This window comes from Fusarium vanettenii, assembly GCF_000151355.1.
Source record: "Fusarium vanettenii 77-13-4 chromosome 6 genomic scaffold NECHAsca_20_chr6_4_0, whole genome shotgun sequence".
Taxonomy (NCBI): Eukaryota; Fungi; Ascomycota; class Sordariomycetes; order Hypocreales; family Nectriaceae; genus Fusarium; species Fusarium vanettenii.
In genome coordinates this window covers 1,167,901-1,185,431 of record NW_003315865.1, presented here as the reverse complement: position 1 = coordinate 1,185,431, position 17,531 = coordinate 1,167,901, and the positions used below count along the sequence as shown (strand labels likewise).

General features: G+C 53.7%; 3 protein-coding genes across 3 annotated transcripts; 1 reads left to right on the top strand and 2 right to left on the bottom strand.

Moving 5' to 3' along the window:
* Positions 1-3,065: 3,065 nt before the first annotated feature.
* Positions 3,066-6,914, top strand: NECHADRAFT_94470 (uncharacterized protein; the record flags this gene model as incomplete). Its single annotated transcript, XM_003045169.1, has 5 exons — positions 3,066-3,139; positions 3,208-3,395; positions 3,479-4,773; positions 4,822-6,814; positions 6,868-6,914. 5 exons carry the CDS (start codon positions 3,066-3,068, stop codon positions 6,912-6,914), a joined length of 3,597 nt encoding a protein of 1,198 aa, XP_003045215.1.
* An 887-nt stretch (positions 6,915-7,801) lies between these two features.
* On the bottom strand, positions 7,802-11,552 carry NECHADRAFT_100921 (uncharacterized protein; the record flags this gene model as incomplete). The annotated part of the gene is made up of 4 exons (XM_003044761.1): positions 7,802-8,683; positions 8,735-10,512; positions 10,562-10,828; positions 10,945-11,552. 4 exons carry the CDS (start codon positions 11,550-11,552, stop codon positions 8,325-8,327), a joined length of 3,012 nt encoding a protein of 1,003 aa, XP_003044807.1. The 3' UTR covers positions 7,802-8,324.
* Positions 11,553-15,406: 3,854 nt separating this feature from the next.
* YDF2102 (uncharacterized protein) lies at positions 15,407-16,560 on the bottom strand (the record flags this gene model as incomplete). Its single annotated transcript, XM_003044760.1, has 5 exons — positions 15,407-15,430; positions 15,501-15,586; positions 15,699-16,091; positions 16,175-16,323; positions 16,457-16,560. 5 exons carry the CDS (start codon positions 16,558-16,560, stop codon positions 15,407-15,409), a joined length of 756 nt encoding a protein of 251 aa, XP_003044806.1.
* Between the last annotated feature and the right edge of the window lie 971 nt (positions 16,561-17,531).

The following is a 17,531-nucleotide window of genomic DNA, read 5'->3' as shown; positions in this document are numbered from 1 at the left end:
CAAGAACATTGCAGAGCAGTGCGAGGTTGGACTTTGGGTCCCTGGCTAATGGGCGTCTTTCTTCATAAAGCTAGATGGACCACATTTTTGGTTGATGAGCAGAGGGAACCGTGACTATTGTATGGTGTGTGTATTTGTGACGCAAGAGCACGGAACGGCGACAGGTCTCCTGATAAGACTGGATGCATGCAGAACCGAGTTGAGCGAGTTGACTTGGTGAAGTCATGTAGCCATTCAGCTGAACATGCATGACGGAGTGTATTATGCAACATGTTGCGATGCGAGTTACAGCATTGGAATTGAATGGCAACGACGAGGCGCGAGTGGTCTGCAACTGCGTTTCATTTGACTTGTCAAACCAACATCAGACAACACTGCGGGACGGATGTGCTTGTGAACTAGGCCGTTGAGAGTAGTTAATTGTCTTACTACTTGGAGGTCTTGGATAGGATAATGGGGGAATTGAAGAGAGTTCATTACCAGACAAGGAAGGATGGGCGCTCATGCCTAAGGAGGCTGTCAACATTTTGTCTCGTCTGCCCTTGATGACCAAAATGGCGTGATTGGCACTTGAGAATATTTAGCTCTGCTTGCAAGATCGAATGCATATGGTAAACGTAAAAGTACGTATTATCAGAAGAAACAGAGAACAGTCAAAATGAAGGCTACATGAATAGGGCAATTATGTGACTTTGGGCTGATGTAACATGGACATCACCCCCTCCCTTCCTCACAGACAAATTGTTCTCTAGCACATGGATATGGACTGACGATAAGAATCTAAAATGGAACTCCTGGCTGAAGTAGAGCCTTTGAAGTTGAGGTTGCTCCTTGATTGTCGATCGATAGAGTCTCTTGTTGATCTTGCCCAAGTATTCATCCATTAACACGCTATTAATTTGACCTATTGGAACTATAACCTAGAGGTGTTCAATTTGGGGTTCTTTCCGTAAAAGCTTCCTGTCCTTCTGTCTCTACATCGAGATCTGAGGGGTTAAGGATGCTAATGAGGACCATCCACTGCTGTGACAAGCCTTGGTAGCTAATCTTGACTGGCCTTGTGTTAATTGCACTATATAGCCTCTATAATTAAAGATATCACGGCGCAAGGACCCTGCCGTCCATTACTCGCTATAAATTGAGAGCATCATGGCTAAGCTTGACAAGCTGATTGCCAAAAAGGGCGAATTTGGGGGTCACGTGCAGTGGCTGAATCAATCCAGACATTGCGACTCCACAAAGTTATTCCATCAAGCTTCGACGTACCTAGTAGTCGACGGAGTGGATACCTAGAAATAGGCCGGAAAGATTCTGGCTATGGACTACCGTCCGGCGCCGCGCTATTCGACTCCATTTCCGAAATGGGGGAACAATTTCCAAGTGGACTATGAGGAACAGCTAGTGGACGGCCGAGGCGTCAACGGCTGCAAGTCAAATAACGTAGCCGAGATGCGAGGAAGAGCCAAGATTTGAGATGATTATGCAAAAGTTTTGTTTCTGTTTTTTTTTTAATTCTTTTTTTTATGCCTTGCTTCCCCCAGAAACCTTGAAGCATCAGAGTTTATGTAAGGAACAAGGCACACCAGGCCCTGAGATGGGGGTGGAGAGCGGGATGGGCGGGCTGCTTTCTGCTTTGGGTTGCCTTCAAGTCAGTGAGTGGCTTGCGAGTGGAGGGTCCCCAGGGGGCACACGACGGCTTGAGGTTACAGCGATGGGGTAGAGTTTTGGAAGCGGGATGCTGAACTGTGACGTTGATTGCTGGAGATGGGAGAGGGAGGGTGTGATGGAAGCTTGACCCTTGATGAGTGCACGAGAGGGGAGAATGAAGGGGAAACTCTACATTAAAGATTGTGCAACTTGGGCGTCGTCTTGTTTAGCTGCTCCCCCAGCATCAGTATCGACAAGGGGCAGAAGTAGAGGCAGAGAGGTAGAGAGGCTAGAAGCAGCTGAGAATGTTTCTATCTGCATCCTCTTTTTCCATCTCCATAGTGGTTCGTTTTTGTTTACTTTTTTATTCATCGTTTCGATCCATTCCCGTTTCTGATCAAGCGGTTGGCTGTATTTACTTTTTCCGTAGCATCCAAGGGATCCTTGTGAGTCTAGGCTAAAAGGCTGGCTCATGGTCGTCCATGGGTGAGAGAGAGAGTCGGAGGTTGCTATGAATGGCTCGCTCCATTCCAACGCGGATCTCCCTTTTAGGATGGCGCGCAATTACACTCGAGCTACTCGCGAGTGGGCTTGCATCCATCGGTCAATGGATGTATTTGTAGGTAATAGAGTCCTGCAGTGTGATGTTTGCTTTGCATCGTGTGTTTTTTTACTCTCCTTCCTTTTCTTCCTCTCTCTTTGATTGACATTACATGTCTCGGTCGACGATGGAAAGAAGCACCTGTTGGTAATTGCGATCCATACCTGGCCAGGGACAAAGACGACTCCAGGTATCACAACCTACCTCCTCGTCCATCCCATCCTTATTTACGAGGGAACAAAGCGCATCATTCTCCTCCGCCAATCCCTTTATTGGACTCGTCCCCCATCTAATTAATTTCCTTGCTAAATGACCAAATAACCCGCCCAAACTCGAGCAGAGCATTGCAATTATTGCTCTTCAACGAAAAAAAAAAAGGTCTCATGCTGTCCCGGCCAATCCATGGTTAGGTACAAGAGCTGGAGAGATCCATGTCGCCAGGCCGAGCCTTGCCCCTGAAATCTGGTGCTACCGCCCCTTGACCCGCACTGAACCCACCGCTCAACCCATCCCATCACTTCGAAACCGACGCCGAATTAGACGTGGACGGATCCCCGATACTACCTACTCTCTCTTGTACATTCCCCCCGGAACGACCATCCTCTTTTCTTTCCTTCCCCTGGTTCTTCGTCTTTGACCTCCATCTTGTCATTGCCGCCGCCGCCGTCGTCGCAGCTCGTCCCTCGTTTCATAATATTAAAAAAAAAAAGGTTATCCCCCCGCAGCTTCGTCCAAGAGCAGCCTCCTCTAGCTGCTTGTCGCCCACGCTGCTGCTGTCTTTCGTTTCCGACCTGGCTGTGACCCGACGGGAGGCGCCATGTCGCTGAATGGCTTAGACGACCCCAAGGTCCAGGAAGCCCACGAGGCCGCCGTCGCCGAACCCGGAGGATGGTATGTCGCTCTTCCCAAGAACAAGACAGGTTGCCAGAGGCTGACCACATCTTGCGCGTTCGTTACAGGTTCCTCCTCAAGTACGCGAGTCGCGATGAAGTCGAACTGTTGAGCCGTGGCTCGGGCGGTGTTGTCGAGGTGCGCAACAATGTCGCCCAGTATGACGAGACAAGTCCCCTATATGGCTTCTTGAGGTATCGGAGGAGAAATGTCTTGATCAAGTATCTTCCAGAGGACTGCTCTCGCCTCATCCAAGGTCTGTCATGGTTCCCCTTTAAACGCCTTCCTGTGGGCCTGTCCGCTCGCTGCAAGAGATACTGACTTTGCATCCGCCTGCAGCACGCGTGGCCGTTCATTTCAACGCCGTTTGCGAGCGATTCTCCCCTTACGATACCACCTTCGAGATTGCCGACGCCAAGGAACTTAAAGATACCAAGCTATCGGCTGCATGCTCCCTGCATGCCGCCTCAGGGTCTAACTCGTCGTCCTCGAGTTCGCTGCGCAGGAGACGCCTAATGGAGATTGCGGAGGAGGAAGAGGAGGAGCAGCAGCAACGGGCAAACAAGCGCCAGTCGCTCGGTGCGGACCAGGATGACGAACGCCCCCAAACGGCCAAATCAACCCAGGAGCCCGTGACGCTCAACTCGGACCTAGCTGCGTCTCCTGAGGCCAGCAATTTCACGGCTGCCTCAACCTCTGAGGTACCCAATTTCGTTGGCGCGGATGACAGGCCCGTTTCCCCTTCACAATCGATGGATGGACCGGGACGAATGTCATCACAATCAAGCCGGCCTGAATTGTTTTCCTATTCAACATACACATACGGCAAACCAAAGGTGAAGCTAGGCCCGCGCCCGTCGCTGGAGACGGGCAACAGGCCTCAGACTGCTGGAGGATTTCGACCAGTTTCTCAGATTCCCTCCGGACTTAAACTATTCGGCAAGGGCTCCAAGAGGAACAAGAGCAAGGACGAAACCGCCAATGCCGAAGAGCTCCTCGCTGTGACCGAGAACGACACATCTGTTTCGGAGGAGCCGCAGATTGCTCATACAGAACTTACCCGACCTGCTACGAGCTCTGGAGTTTCTGCTCCCAACTCGCCCATGATGCCGCCACCACTGCCCTCAAAGCCTACTATTTCGCCTGAGAAGGCGAGACTTATGAAGGCTATGAAGCTTAGAGAGAAGAAGAAGAAGAACCTGGCCATCAAGGCGGCGAACACCTCTGATTCTCCCGTCACTTCTCCCGTTACCAGCGAGGACGGACCCTTGGAGGAGAGGCTCGAGGAGAACCAGGCACACACTGAGGACGAGAACATCAACGAGATCGAGTCGGATCTACCATCCATTTCCAACGCGGACTCTGGCATTGGCCTCAACGCCTCCTCGGCATCCATGAACACGGACCAGGCGTCCGACCTTACGCAGACTGACTCTCACCCCGACAGCCCAGTCATTGCATCCTCAGAACCCGAAATATCTACAAAAGCATCTTCGCTATCCGAGTCCACCGATGAAACTCTGCACCCCAAGAGTGACGATGCGCCCGACGATGACGAGAAGGCCATTGATGATGAAGTGGCTGCAGAAGACGATGCACCCAAAGAACCAGCTGCCGCCACACAATTACAGCCTGTTGCCGAGGAGAAGGCTGAGGGCACGACTGCCGAGTCGGCCTCTGAGGCTAACACCAGCATTCCAGACCGGCAGACGGCATCGTTGGTGAACAGTGGCAAACCCGAGACAAGCAAAATTCCAGACACGCTCGACATAAATGCCACGCCCAATGTCAACAACAAGGACGATGAACCCCTCTCTCCCTCATCCGCCGCCCTCAAGATCCCCAAGTCCAAGTTCTCGACCCAAGACCTGAGATCTACAAACACCGCCCCCGCCCCTGAACAGAACGCCCGCGAAAGCAGTCCCGTCATCGTCACCGAGGACGTTGAGGAGGAGGCTGATACCCAAGACGTCGCCCCAGAAACAACCAAGGTGCCTGAGACAAAGCAGCCGAAGCGCAAGGCCGCCAATATCGAGCCCATCCGCACCGACTTTTTCACCGATACCAGCCGACCGGAGTCTCAAACAGGTCACCTGTCGGACGACGAATCGTTGATGGAGGAACTGCAGAGCGCCACCCTCCAGGAGGCAAAGCCCATGCTGGTCGCCAAGAGCCCTGTTACTCCCGTCTTCCCAAGCCCGACCAAGGGCGATCGGTCGCCTCACATCATCAGGACTGTTTCGAACCCGGTCCGTGGGAACTTCCTCGCCCCTGGCGATGTGACCCAGAGCTCTGTTCGGTCAGCGAGCTCGGGAGCGGCATACCTTCATAAGGTTGCCCAGCAGCCCGTTGGACCAAACCTATCCAAGAAGTCCAATGTGGGATCAAGTATTTCTCAGCGCATCAAGGCCCTGGAGAAGCTCTCAGCTCACTCTGGTGAGGCCAACCCCGTCGTTGCTAGCCGGGAGCGGCCCTCGTCGGCCTTCTTTTCTGTGAGGAGGAGCCGAGAACCTTCACGCTCGCCGTCGGTAGCGGACCGAGCCAACTCGTTCAACCGCCAGAACCTCCGAACACCGCCCTCGAGATCCGGCGACCGTGAGGAGTCCCCAGAGAGGACGAGACGGACACGCCGGGAGCGGTCCAACTCGGTTGCTAGCCGGTTGTCCATGTTCGAGCCGGTGGTAACGGAGAGTGGTGGTTCCCCAGGAAGCACGAGGGGCCCAGAGTCTATCTCAGTGACTGCTAAGATCGTCCGAGATCCGAGTCAGAACACGGCCAAGGCCATGGAGCCACCCAAGGACCCGTCTGAGTACAACCCCGTGGAGCTTAAGCAGTCTCCTCTCTTAGTTGACCACCAAAAGTCGGCCCCCGTCTGGACACCTGCGGCCCTTGAGATGCCTAAGGAGACCCTCTTGGAGCGGCGCATGTCCAAGGAGGGACGGAGGTCTGAGTCGCGGAACCGCAGCAAGGATAGCAAGTCCCGACGATCCTCTCTTACTGTCGTCAAGGACTTTATCAACGACCGTCGAAAGTCGCTGACCTCGCCCTCGAGCGATGCTCTTCCCGGTTCGGCTGCTTCTCGCTCACCCACCCGACCCCCATCGACACACCACAAGCGACTGTCCATCAGCAGCCGTCGATCGTCTTTCAGCCGGGACAGGGAGAACGTGCTGTCGCCCTCGGCCACGACCGAGAGCTCCGCTTCAGGCGACGAGACCAAGTCCAACAGTGACAAGTCCAAGTCTCGCGCTGCTCGCTTCATGCGCCGACTCTCATCCCTCTCCAGTTCGCGCGGCAAGACCACCCCCCCTACCGTCCTCTCCCCTACTGTCCAGGAGGAGGTGCCCGAGCCTCCCCGGCCAGCAACCACTGGCCCACCATCGATCGTCTCGTACATGGGCGACGTCAACGTGCAGTTCCCTGACAACCTCCTCTGGAAGCGACGCAACATGTGCCTTGACTCCCAGGGTTTCCTCATCCTGAGCGCCCTCCCTGGCCAAAGTGGCCGCGCTGCTCAGGGTACCAAGCGCTACCACCTGAGCGAGTTCCGAACCCCCTACATCCCCGATGTTGAGGTGCAGGAGCTGCCTCACAGCGTTGTTCTTGACCTTATTGAGGGAAGCGGCGTGCAGCTTGCCTGTATGGACCGCGCCGGACAGGTCAAGGTCCTCGACAGTGAGTATCACCAACTACTATCTGAATTATTCACATACTAACGAGCTTAACAGTTCTGCGGGACGCTCACGCTAGCCATGCCGTCACCTTTGGACTATAATTTCCTCATGGTCCCAACTGGGGCCTTCTGAAAAGGAGCTCCTGTGTATATCCTCAACCCCAAGCCCCGGCTTCTATCATCCGTCCGTCGATCTTCACCGTTACATATACTCGGCCACCGGCCATAGTAACAAACTCCGTCCTCTATGTGCAGCGATTAACGGCCTCACGACACTCAATCAACTTTTCCTAGCCTTGGTCTCACAATGTATCAACAACGTAAAACACCACGGGGGCTTGTAACTCGCCCTCTCGAAAGCACGAGATGCTTTCCTTGTCATTCTGGACTTGTCAAAACACCAGAGCTCAACTGTGTTGATGCCGTACAGGAACACCCACACACACCATCATCTTCCCTTGAAACAAAACACCACCATAGGACCTCGTAACCTTTCTCCCTCCATTTGTCCTCGTTTACACACAAATGTTTTTTCATCTATGTACGCATGATACCACTACTACCCCATTCTCTAGCTTCTACGGCTTTCTATTTCTTCCTTTTTTCTTCTTCTTTATTCCCTTCTAAAACTAGCCTTGTCTTTTTTTTTCTCTTCTTCTACACTTTGTTACTGTCTCTTTTATTCATAGTTTTTAAAAATAACACACCCTCTGTGTTTCCTTCGTCTACTCCGAGGAAGGCAAGGGGCCTGCCAAGCTGGGCGGGTGTTGGATAGGGCGGATCAAAGAGATTTCGTCTTTTGTTATAAAGGATTGAGAGAAAGCGGTGGATGATGATGATTATGGAGGAGTAGAATACAAAAAGCGCAGAGAGCGAGAGGCAGAAGCAAAAAAGACTGATTCAAAGTTCAATATCTGCAATGTTGATGACCCATGGTGCAAGTGTGAGATGCTGAGTAGACTTATGGAATCTGGCACTGGAAACAAGTTGAGAAAACATTTTGAATATTTTTGCTCTTATCTACGTTTTTGTCTGTTTTTGTCTTCTCACACTCGGCCGTTCAATACTTGATGCTTTCCACGCGTTTCAACCTCCTTGAACTGGTTCATTTGGCAAGGGGCCATCCTCTTGCTGGCCATGTCATCTTTTGAACCTTGCGTACGTTTTCATCCTCGTTCTCTTTTCCTTGACAACTTCATATAAGCTCCTTCTCCTATGATCCATCGTCCCCGAGCTATCCTTTGACCCTCGTTTTGAGTTCTGTAATAGTGACAATACTGCTGCCATCGTCCAAGCCGATGCCCCGCCGATTTTTAATTCCTGGTTGGTGACTTCCAACGAGGGATAGAATATATGTAAAGAGAAAAGAAACATGAATAAACTGGAATCACCATCGTGGCGACTGCTGAAAGACTCGTTCATGTCGATCAAGGAAAATAACCGGCCGATAAGAATAGGTCATGCGAAAAAAAGGTCGAAACTCGGGGTGGATATTTGCACTGCTGGTCATGTCTACGGGTTGCTCGTCGGTGGACCAGACGGATCTAGACCGGGGAACTGAGAGGGGTCCATGGCCATGTACTCGAGCAGGTCGAGTCCTCCTACGTTCACTCCCTCGGGGCCCATAGCGACCGACGTGTTCTCGACGTTCTGGAAGAAGGCTGGTCCGGGGGGGAGATACCACATCTCGTTGCCCTGGTTGTTCCAGTCCTCGAAGAGGCTGACATCCATATTTGCCACTGCGCTCTCGACGACATTAGGTGTTGACGGGCCGAGAGAGGCGTTGCCGGGATAGGGAAAGTTCTGCGTCGAGAGATCAAACGGTGTGGCCGAAATGTTGTTGGCTTCATGTGTAGGTGAGTGAGGTCGGTCTACGTGGAGCTTGTTAGCATGTTTCAATATCAGCAACTAATGTAACTTACGGTTTCCGTTAAGCCCATCTCGGAGTCGTTGGGCGTGACCTCCGACCCAGTTTGTACCGTCCTCGCCATCCATGCCAATACCCTCGCCTTCGCCATTTATTCCTGTCTCAGGGACAGGACTCTGACCCTTGCCTGAAGCTTGCTGCATCGTAGGCGCCTGGATGAAGCGGTTTCGAAGACGGCTCGTCAAAGAGTCGAGCAGATCTGCAAACCGGATACCCAAATGCACATCGTCTACAACGCAGTTGCGGAGCGCCTCGACCGTTGAATCCATCAATTCTATGCTCATTCGGACGTCTGATCGAGGGGCACCGAGCGCAAAGGTCTTGAGCAGGAACATAGCACCACTAATGATACGGAAGTATGTTCGGACAGGGGCGTGCTTGAGATAGTCTCCAGGTAGCAGGCCTTCGACAACTGTGCGGAGGAGATTTCGACTTCCCTCAACCACCTCACGGATGTATTCCTGGTCATGCGAAGTGAAACCACCAAGCTGTCCTAGCGGTAGCTTCCCATAGTTAATCATGGTCTGAGGCGACAACTGTGGGTGTCCGTTTTGTGCAGCGTGGTGGTTCGAGTTCGCCGTCACTCCGGCTTGATTTGTGCAGCGCTCGACAACAGCTTGCAGCGAGAGCGAGTTGATGTAGATGCGTACATACTCGTACTCGATGGTCAAGATATGGCGTATGAACTCGGGCAGTGTGAACAGCTCAAACTCCCTCCACCAGTCACGTAGCAGGGGCGCAAAATCTTTGAGGATGTCGACGTATTTGCCATTTTGAATGATAGTCGTCGTGTGCTTCCGGGAACGGAAGATCCTCTCATTACCCATCTCCATAAGATGGCTGATTCCCGCCCAGCAGTGGATGATCTGGTCGTCGAGGTCCAGGTCTGGAACGTAGTTGAAGGCATTGGACAGAGACGAGGGGTTCGTCCCTGGCGTAGTGCCTTCATGTGACACAGGCCGTTGTCGGCGGATGGCAGGGTCCTTTGTTCGGAGTTGAGACGGTGCCATGTTGGTCCAGCCGAGGCGTCCAGCCAGCTGTGTCGTGTAGATGAGTAGCAGCCGCTTGATTCGGAAAGCTCGTTGTCGATATGTTTCCTCCTTGTACTCAGGGCGCGTGATGGCGTCGTCCTTGAGTAGCTCGTCAATATCATCAAAGACACCCAGTTCGTATGCAAGTCCGTTGGCGGTACTGAGCAGCATCCAGCACATCCGATCACTTCTCCATGCAGGCTCGAGCCAGCTCTCGATTCGCTTGCCACCAAAGCCATGGCCTAGGGTCTTGCTCGGGTCTTCATCGGCGGCCGTGATGGGCTGATACCCGCTCTCCATGGGCAGAACCAACTCGTCAGTGGCTTCGGTAGGTGGGAAGTGTAGTGCCCGTGGATGCCACTCTGTCAGGATCATCAATGACTCGATTGTTCCTAATGTCCGCAGACTGCCCTTGCGCAATCCACGCCAAGGCGCTGTACTACTGGTCTGACTCTCGTCAAAGATGGCGCTGGCACTGGGTGGGACGCAGAATCCGCCTCCGAATGCCTCTTGACCCCATAGACACCGCTCGATCATGCCGCGCAGGTACATCCAGAGCTGTTCGTGGATGGCGTGTGATCGACAATGTCCGCCAGTACCCGGCATTTTCCGGTATCGCGATGCGATCGTGAGAAGGGTGACTGTGAGGATAGGTTCTTCATAGAGCAAGGTGACATGAGAGGCGGGATTGCTGAATGTCGGTGGCGAGATGGGTGTCAAAGGGGAAAGGTATTTGTAGTAGCTAGTCAAGTTAGCATGTATTGAATAGAAGTCAGTGAGGTTCAACTTACTAGTCGATGTACTCGATCGCCTCGAGCGCCGTGAACCAGCCAGCACGGACGAAGCGGAAACGCTGCCATGCCTTGATGGCCTCGACATACCCGGGCTGTGAGCTCAGCTCAGGCCGTGACAGCTCAGGATCGATGGGCTGCTCCATCTGAGGAGGCCTCGAGGCCTGTCTGTGATTGCTGGGGTAGTTGTAAGGGTCGTGAGGAGGCTGAGGGGGAGGAGGACGAGCTGATGAAGAGCTCTCTCTGCGTTCATGTTCCATCGCAGGACTGTTCCATGTTAGTAGCTGATGCTTGGACCGATAGAATGCGAGGGGGGGTCAAGAAGCGGAAACAGGAAGGAGATCCTTATGGTCAAGAAGCCGATGGGGGCCGGGGTAACGTACCTGTCCGTAGCCGCCTTATAGAGCAGGTCAAGGGCATCCTGCGGGCCAAACACACCCCGCCGCATCACAGTTTGGGCCTCAAAATTCTCGAGTGTCTGGTTCGCGTCGCCATCCCCTCCAAACTCGCTACTCCTCCTGGTGCGGAGACCCCTAGAGCCGTCCGGTCGGCGTAGAGGCTGGTTACGCCCATGAGAGCCGCCGGGCGTCAGCGGCACATTGCTATAAGCGCGGCGTTCGACAAATGGAGGGGGGCTCCCGCTGACGTGAAGACGCTTGCGGCCATTCCGAATGATATACTCGTCGGCATCACTGCCGTCGTCCTCGGTCTTGCGCTTGCGACGCGTTGCGCTGAAGAAGCATTCCTTGCTCTCCCGTCGGCAGCGCACGCATGGCGGGTCATGCGGGTTATCGACACTGCCGAGGTCGCAACGGACTTTGCGTCTGCGGCAGGGGATGCAGGCCTGGTAAACGCGTTTATGCTGGCCATTCTGGTTCTGGTTCGCAGCCGACTGCGCGGGGGTCTGCTGCTGGCCGGCCGTGATAGTCGAGCCAGCGGGACTGGATTCGGAGGCCCCGGATGCCGGCTGAGTGGCACCGTACGGGGCCATGGTAACTCGTGTGTCCTGTCGAAAAGTGTCGGACCGGAAGTCGAGGCTTCGGGCAGTTCACGGTCTCGGGGACGGAGGCAACGGAGCGGAGCGCGGCGGTGGGGGGTCAGACACGGTGGGATCGGAGGAGTGCAGACGGGCACGGTTTGGGTTGTGCGGCAGCTCAACGGCGCCGAGGAGAAGCGTAGTCGCCGTGCTGGGCGGCAGGCAGCTCAGCGACAAGCTGGCGAGCGTAGTGGTTGGGGAGGGTGGTAGCGATAGAGCGATAAGGGCGATTGGGGGAGCGATGTCGAGGTTCGGTTCGGTTTGCTGCGGTTGAGCAAGGCCAAAGGAAAAGACGTGGGCCGAGGAGAAGCGGAACTGGGGGGAGAGCAGTCCTTTTGGAGTCGCTGGCCCGCTGGGTTGGGTGAGCAGATGGAGTCGAGGTTGGCGCGCGGACGGTGCGGTACGTACCCTTCTTTTGTGTTGTTCGAGGGTTGTTCTTGCGGGGGGAAGCTTGAGAAAGAAGGGGAACAAGGGAGGGGGAACAAGAGGTCAAAGGACGGACTCGATTGGATGAGTGTGGGTGGTTTGTTCGCAGCGCAGCCGAGGCCTTGTTGGTTAGAAACGTAAGACAAGACGCAAGGACCTTGTCGTCCCCAAAATGAGACGTTCTAGAGGCGCTACTAAGAAAAGAGCTAGCACAAGCTCTGGGGTCTGGACGTTGTGAACAACAGAGATTTTTTCATTCCGTGTTGTCAAAGACGGGGACGGGAGGGGAAAGGTACAGTAAGTAGGTTGGTGGGGGGGTGAGGCGGACTTTGATTGCAACGACCCGTTGAGGTGCTGAGCAATCCAGAGAGAGAGGCGTGGTAGTACCTATGCTTTGTGAGCGTCAACAGGCAAAGGCACCCAACCGCCAGGTGTACTCGAGGGGTGAACGTACCAATCACAATGGCAACTTGGCCTCGTCAAACAATGGCCAGGGGGCGTGTACCAAATGACAATGATGATGACGATGATGTAGGAGGGGGAAGAAGTTGGGAAGCGTAACCAGCACACGGGGTGTCAGGTGACGACTTGATAATGTGATGCTGAAAGGACAGCGGGCGATTGGAGGCGGTCTTGGGATCGAGGTTCCAGTTTGACTTGAGGCAGGGCAAAGGCAAGGTCATGGTCCATCACAGCCTAGCGAGTCCCGTGCCGCAATTGTACGACGAGAAGAAAAGAACAACATGTACACTCCCCCTACTCCTCTCTTATCATTAATATCCAAAAGGGCCACTAGAAGAAAAAAATCGTGACACAGGGGGAAGAGAAGAAAAAAAAAAAGAAGTTCCCGCCGAGTCTGGCTTATCCCAAGAGAGGCAACTCGATAAGTAAAATGAGGTCCCATTGGCTCACACGGGCCATGGAGACCTTGATATCGCTGTTCGCTGCGACGCACTGCGTGTCTGGGTCCTTGCTGCAGGCGATCGAGGGGAGCAAGGACCAGAGATCCAATCTCGTGCAGGAGTCAGCTCGGGAGAAAAAAAGAAAGGAAAGATATCATCAACACAAGTGTAGATGGTATTAAAGTCTCTTGATAACCGAGTTGATGTGTTTCTTACAAGAATCATCATCAATTCCTCATGATATTCAACATCGCCAGCCATCACCTTTTCCCACCGACAAAAAGCTCCCCTCCCCTCGCCTCTTGATCTGCAAAGCGGCACCTCTTTGACAGGCCCCCCTCCGCCCCTCTCATCCTCACCCGCACGAGCCAATCATCAACCCCGAGGCGCTGGTCACGTTGTCAACGCCTCCATCTCCATCTCCATCTCTTCTCTTGCGCCCCCCTCCATCTTTGGTTGACTCTTACGTACATTACATACTGCTGAACGTTAGTATACGTAAAACTCGAGAAACGGCGGCTTCGAAATCCTTGTCAAAAGGGACAAAAGACTGTCCCTTCACCGCACAGACCGGTTATCCTTGCTCCCATGATGGCATTCTTTCCCACTTCCATCCGGGGTAGAAGAAAAGGAACAACATGTTCCAACCTCGCCAACCCCGCAGATGGAGGTTTAGATAAAAATTCCGGGGCGGCTGGTCCATCATCTCATTCGTCAATGGCACACTATCCATCAGCCGCCTCATTTCTTGTCGGTACCTGCTCTTGCATCCATGGCACGCCGCATCCTTCCTTGATGCCCACACACACTCTCTAGAAAAAAGACACAACGTCTTTGCTCGCATTCGCCATACGTCACGCACATCCAACAATCCAACCCAACTCCTCCGCCAATATCCTCCGTTCTCCGAGATTTCCGGTCCCGGTCCCGGCCCGGAGATACCACAACCCACAACTCTCCGTAGGGCCAAGAGGCTCTTATCTTGAACCAGACAGGGGACATATACATTGCAGCAACCAAAACCATGGCTGACTCCCCGAATTCCAAATACCCATGCTTCCCTCTACCACGCCTTTCCCTCTCCTCACCTCTCCATATCCAATCCATGTAAGAGCACAGGCAGCCCCGGATCTCGTCCCTTGTCCGCGTACGTAAACACAAACGCACTCAAGCGGAGTCTTCCCTTGGACAAAGCGGTCGCAAACTTGCCCAGTAGACCTCGTCCGTCTCTCTCTCACTTCCCCCACAATCTCTTTCGCACACCCCTGCTCGAGATCCTCCCCCTCCCCCCATCACTGCCGAAGAACCCGTGCTTACCGAGTCCCAAACACTCCACTAGTGCCGAACGTGACATTGAAGACCGCCTCCTCCGTGATACCTACATGCTTGGTGCCACAAGTGCCGATGCGGCTCACGCGGCGGGTGGTAATCTCCCCGTGCCTCCAGAGTCGAAGCCCCAGCCATGCCGCCGCCGCCACGGATGGGAGAAGTCCAGCCGGACCGGCAGTTGGTCCGTAGAAGCAGGGGATAGAATCTCGACTTGAGGGTACTGTTGACTAGAATCGTGAAAATCGAGAGCCTGAAATAGCTACCTCGATGAAAGTCAGAACCTCCAGCCAAGTGTCACGTAACTTGGCCCCCATCTTAAGTAAACAGGCAGTACACATGCATCAGGCCATGTCTGCCACGCAACACTACTCGCAGGGCAGCTCAACTTGGTTCCAGTAACATCATGCCCATTATCACATCATTCATCCATCACCCAAGATTCAACATCAACTTTCGCAAGTATCAAATACATTGATAGAATTGTCCTCTAAGACCTCATAATACACACACCATCTGTCATCCGTGCTTCCATCTCCCCAAACAATGATATAAGACTCAAAAACTACAAGCTTCCTCACCCCCAGTCAGCCAGTCGGGTTCGATACCCATCTTCCTAGCACCGGCCCCTGGACCCCAGACCACATGCCGCGCCGATACACCACTTCCGATCCGGTGAGACGCCGATTCCCGCCTTGTTGATCCATCTGGGCCCGTCGGTCCAAAATACGGCCCCGAACGTGGCCAGCCGAGACGGGCCAAGACCTCGTGTCATTGGCCAATTCCACTCACACACAACTTCTCCGGCTCGTATGGTTCAACGTCCTTCGGTAACATCATTTTGCTCCCGTGCTTTGCTGTTAAAGATTTACATCTTCTGTGAAAGGTCATGGTGCGGAGAGGAAGCTTGAGATCCAAAACTCCAAGCTGCTCCGTCGAGGCCGTCCAGCCATCCTTGGTCCATGTAAGTCCACGTTCCGACCATCAAAGTATCGTTCCTTCGGTTTCCTCTCGCTTCCACTTCGACCACCCATGCTCATTACTCGTCATTTTTCCTAAACCACGGATCCCTTTGCAGTTTTCCAGCGCCAATCGTAGGCCCAGTTGTCGCCAAAGCAACAGTAGGGTGCGACACTAAGACTTGAGAGCGAGCCTCTAGCTGACGAGGCCCTTCTTGGACTGTTGGCGGGGGAGAGATGTCAGTCACCAACCGAGCCGAAAGAAATTGCAATCAAGTAGAAATACTTACGAGGTGATCCCACAGCTTCGTTGTCAGAATGTCCGGCATCGTGTAGAGATCAATCGAAAACTCTCCGGCTTTAGTCAAATCATCCACTATTAGCCCACCGGATTCATCAATTTCCTGGAAAACGCAACAAACGACGGTTGAGGGAAGTGGGGTGGGGAATAGCTGTCTGGTGAATTGGAGATGCATAGGAAGACTCACCCTCTACATCACTTCTTATGTAGGTGTCTGGACCCTTGTTCTCGTTGATGAGCTGGATAACGCGCAGCAAATCTTCCTCCTCAAGCTTCTCCAGTGCTTCAGCGATCTTCTCGTAGTCGTACTTCTGAGCACTCTTCTTGGTTGCGAGTCCCTTCTTCTTGGGTCGATGATCGTCATCCGTGGGAAGAGGACCCGTCTCTCGCAGGCGCTCCTGCAAGTTCTGGGAGGGGTTCTTGAACACGACGGTGTGCGTCACATCGTACTTGTTCTTTTGAAAGTTGAGGTCTTGGATGATGGGAGCCAGCTTGGTCTTCTCCGTGGTGTAGCAATCGATGCTAATCTCGAACTCGCCCCAACCCTCATTCTGACACGTGAAGGGAGCCTTGGTGAACGCTACAAGGCAAACGCATTCCGTTAGTCCCACTACTTCAATAGCCGAGAAAAGGCCAAACGAATAGCCAGGAGGGGATTCATACTCTGAACGGGATTCTCAAAGGTGGGGTGCAGGTTGTAGACAACCTTGTTGAAGACATCGGCAGGTCGCTCGTTGCCATCCTCGTCCAGCAGGAAGATCTTCAAGCTCCATTCTCGCATGGGGAATGCCTCCATAGGCGAGGGCTTGTCGCTACAGGCGGCGCTGTTAGTCTTGTGCGCCTCAAGATCTCGCCTCATCCGAACCAGAGTGCCACCAGAAACGGCATGCGACTGGGTCGAATAGGCGGGGAGCCAGCTACACGACCAGAAGAGACCAAACTCACATGACATGTTGTTCGGTGACAACTTTGATTTTACGCTGGATGTCATTAGCAGTCTTCCTAAATTTGATCCTGCGCGGCGTAGTTTGGTGGTTTCGTGAAGGCATCTTGGCTGAGAAGCGCAGGGTGCGATGCGGTCTGCGGGTCGGCGCGCAAACCACCGCGAGGGCGTGTGTAGATACGGGGCAAGGCAAGAAGCAGCAGACTGGAGATGGCGGCAGAGTCGCACAGTAACACAAGTGCTTGGTGGGAAAGAGAAAAGAGAAGAAACGCGCTGGCGTTAAGGGTGACGATGATGTTGGTAAAGGCAAAGGAAACAAGAGCGATGGCCGCAAGGGTGATGAAGAAGAGTCTGGGTGAAGCTGCGGCTCGCACAACAAACGAAACACAATAGGAGCAGAGCAAACGGGAAAGGCAAGGGCAACCTCACACTCGAGGTGGACAGTGTCGGGAGCTTGCCACTAGGAACCAGCGGTCGAAGCCATCATGGCCAGCTGTTTCTCGCTGTCCGACCCCAACACGCGCAACGTCCATCCCGTCACCGGCAGACCACTGGCAACCCTCCCGACAGAGCCTCGTTCGTGCGGCGCGCGAGAGCACACGCGCTCAAGGCCGGTGAATCACCGAGGAACGAACCAAAGCATCCAACCCCATCAGAAAAGAAAGCGAAAGCGAAAAAAGGATGACCAGAAACCAAACAACAACACGCGGAGGGCAAAGGAACAAGGACGACGGAGGCGGCTTGGGGGGCAAAAAATCGGACAATATCCACGGGGTCGAGCAATTGGATTTTCAGACTCACCTCAACAAGCATATTTTCCTCCGATCTCGTTCTCGCCTTTAGATACTCTGACACACAAAAAAAAAGCCAAACGGAGCGTCGTCGATATTCTCCGGGGGGTGTTTTGATCAAGAATGAGGAAGGATTGGACACACAGACAAGACGGGACACACAACAAGGTGGGAGAGAGAATTACAAGGGGGACAAAATGCCAGGCCAAGGTACAGTGTCAGTGCTGGCCGGCTGGCTGGCTGGCTGAGGCGGCGGAAAGCGGAGGCGGAAGAGTCGGCTGGACGG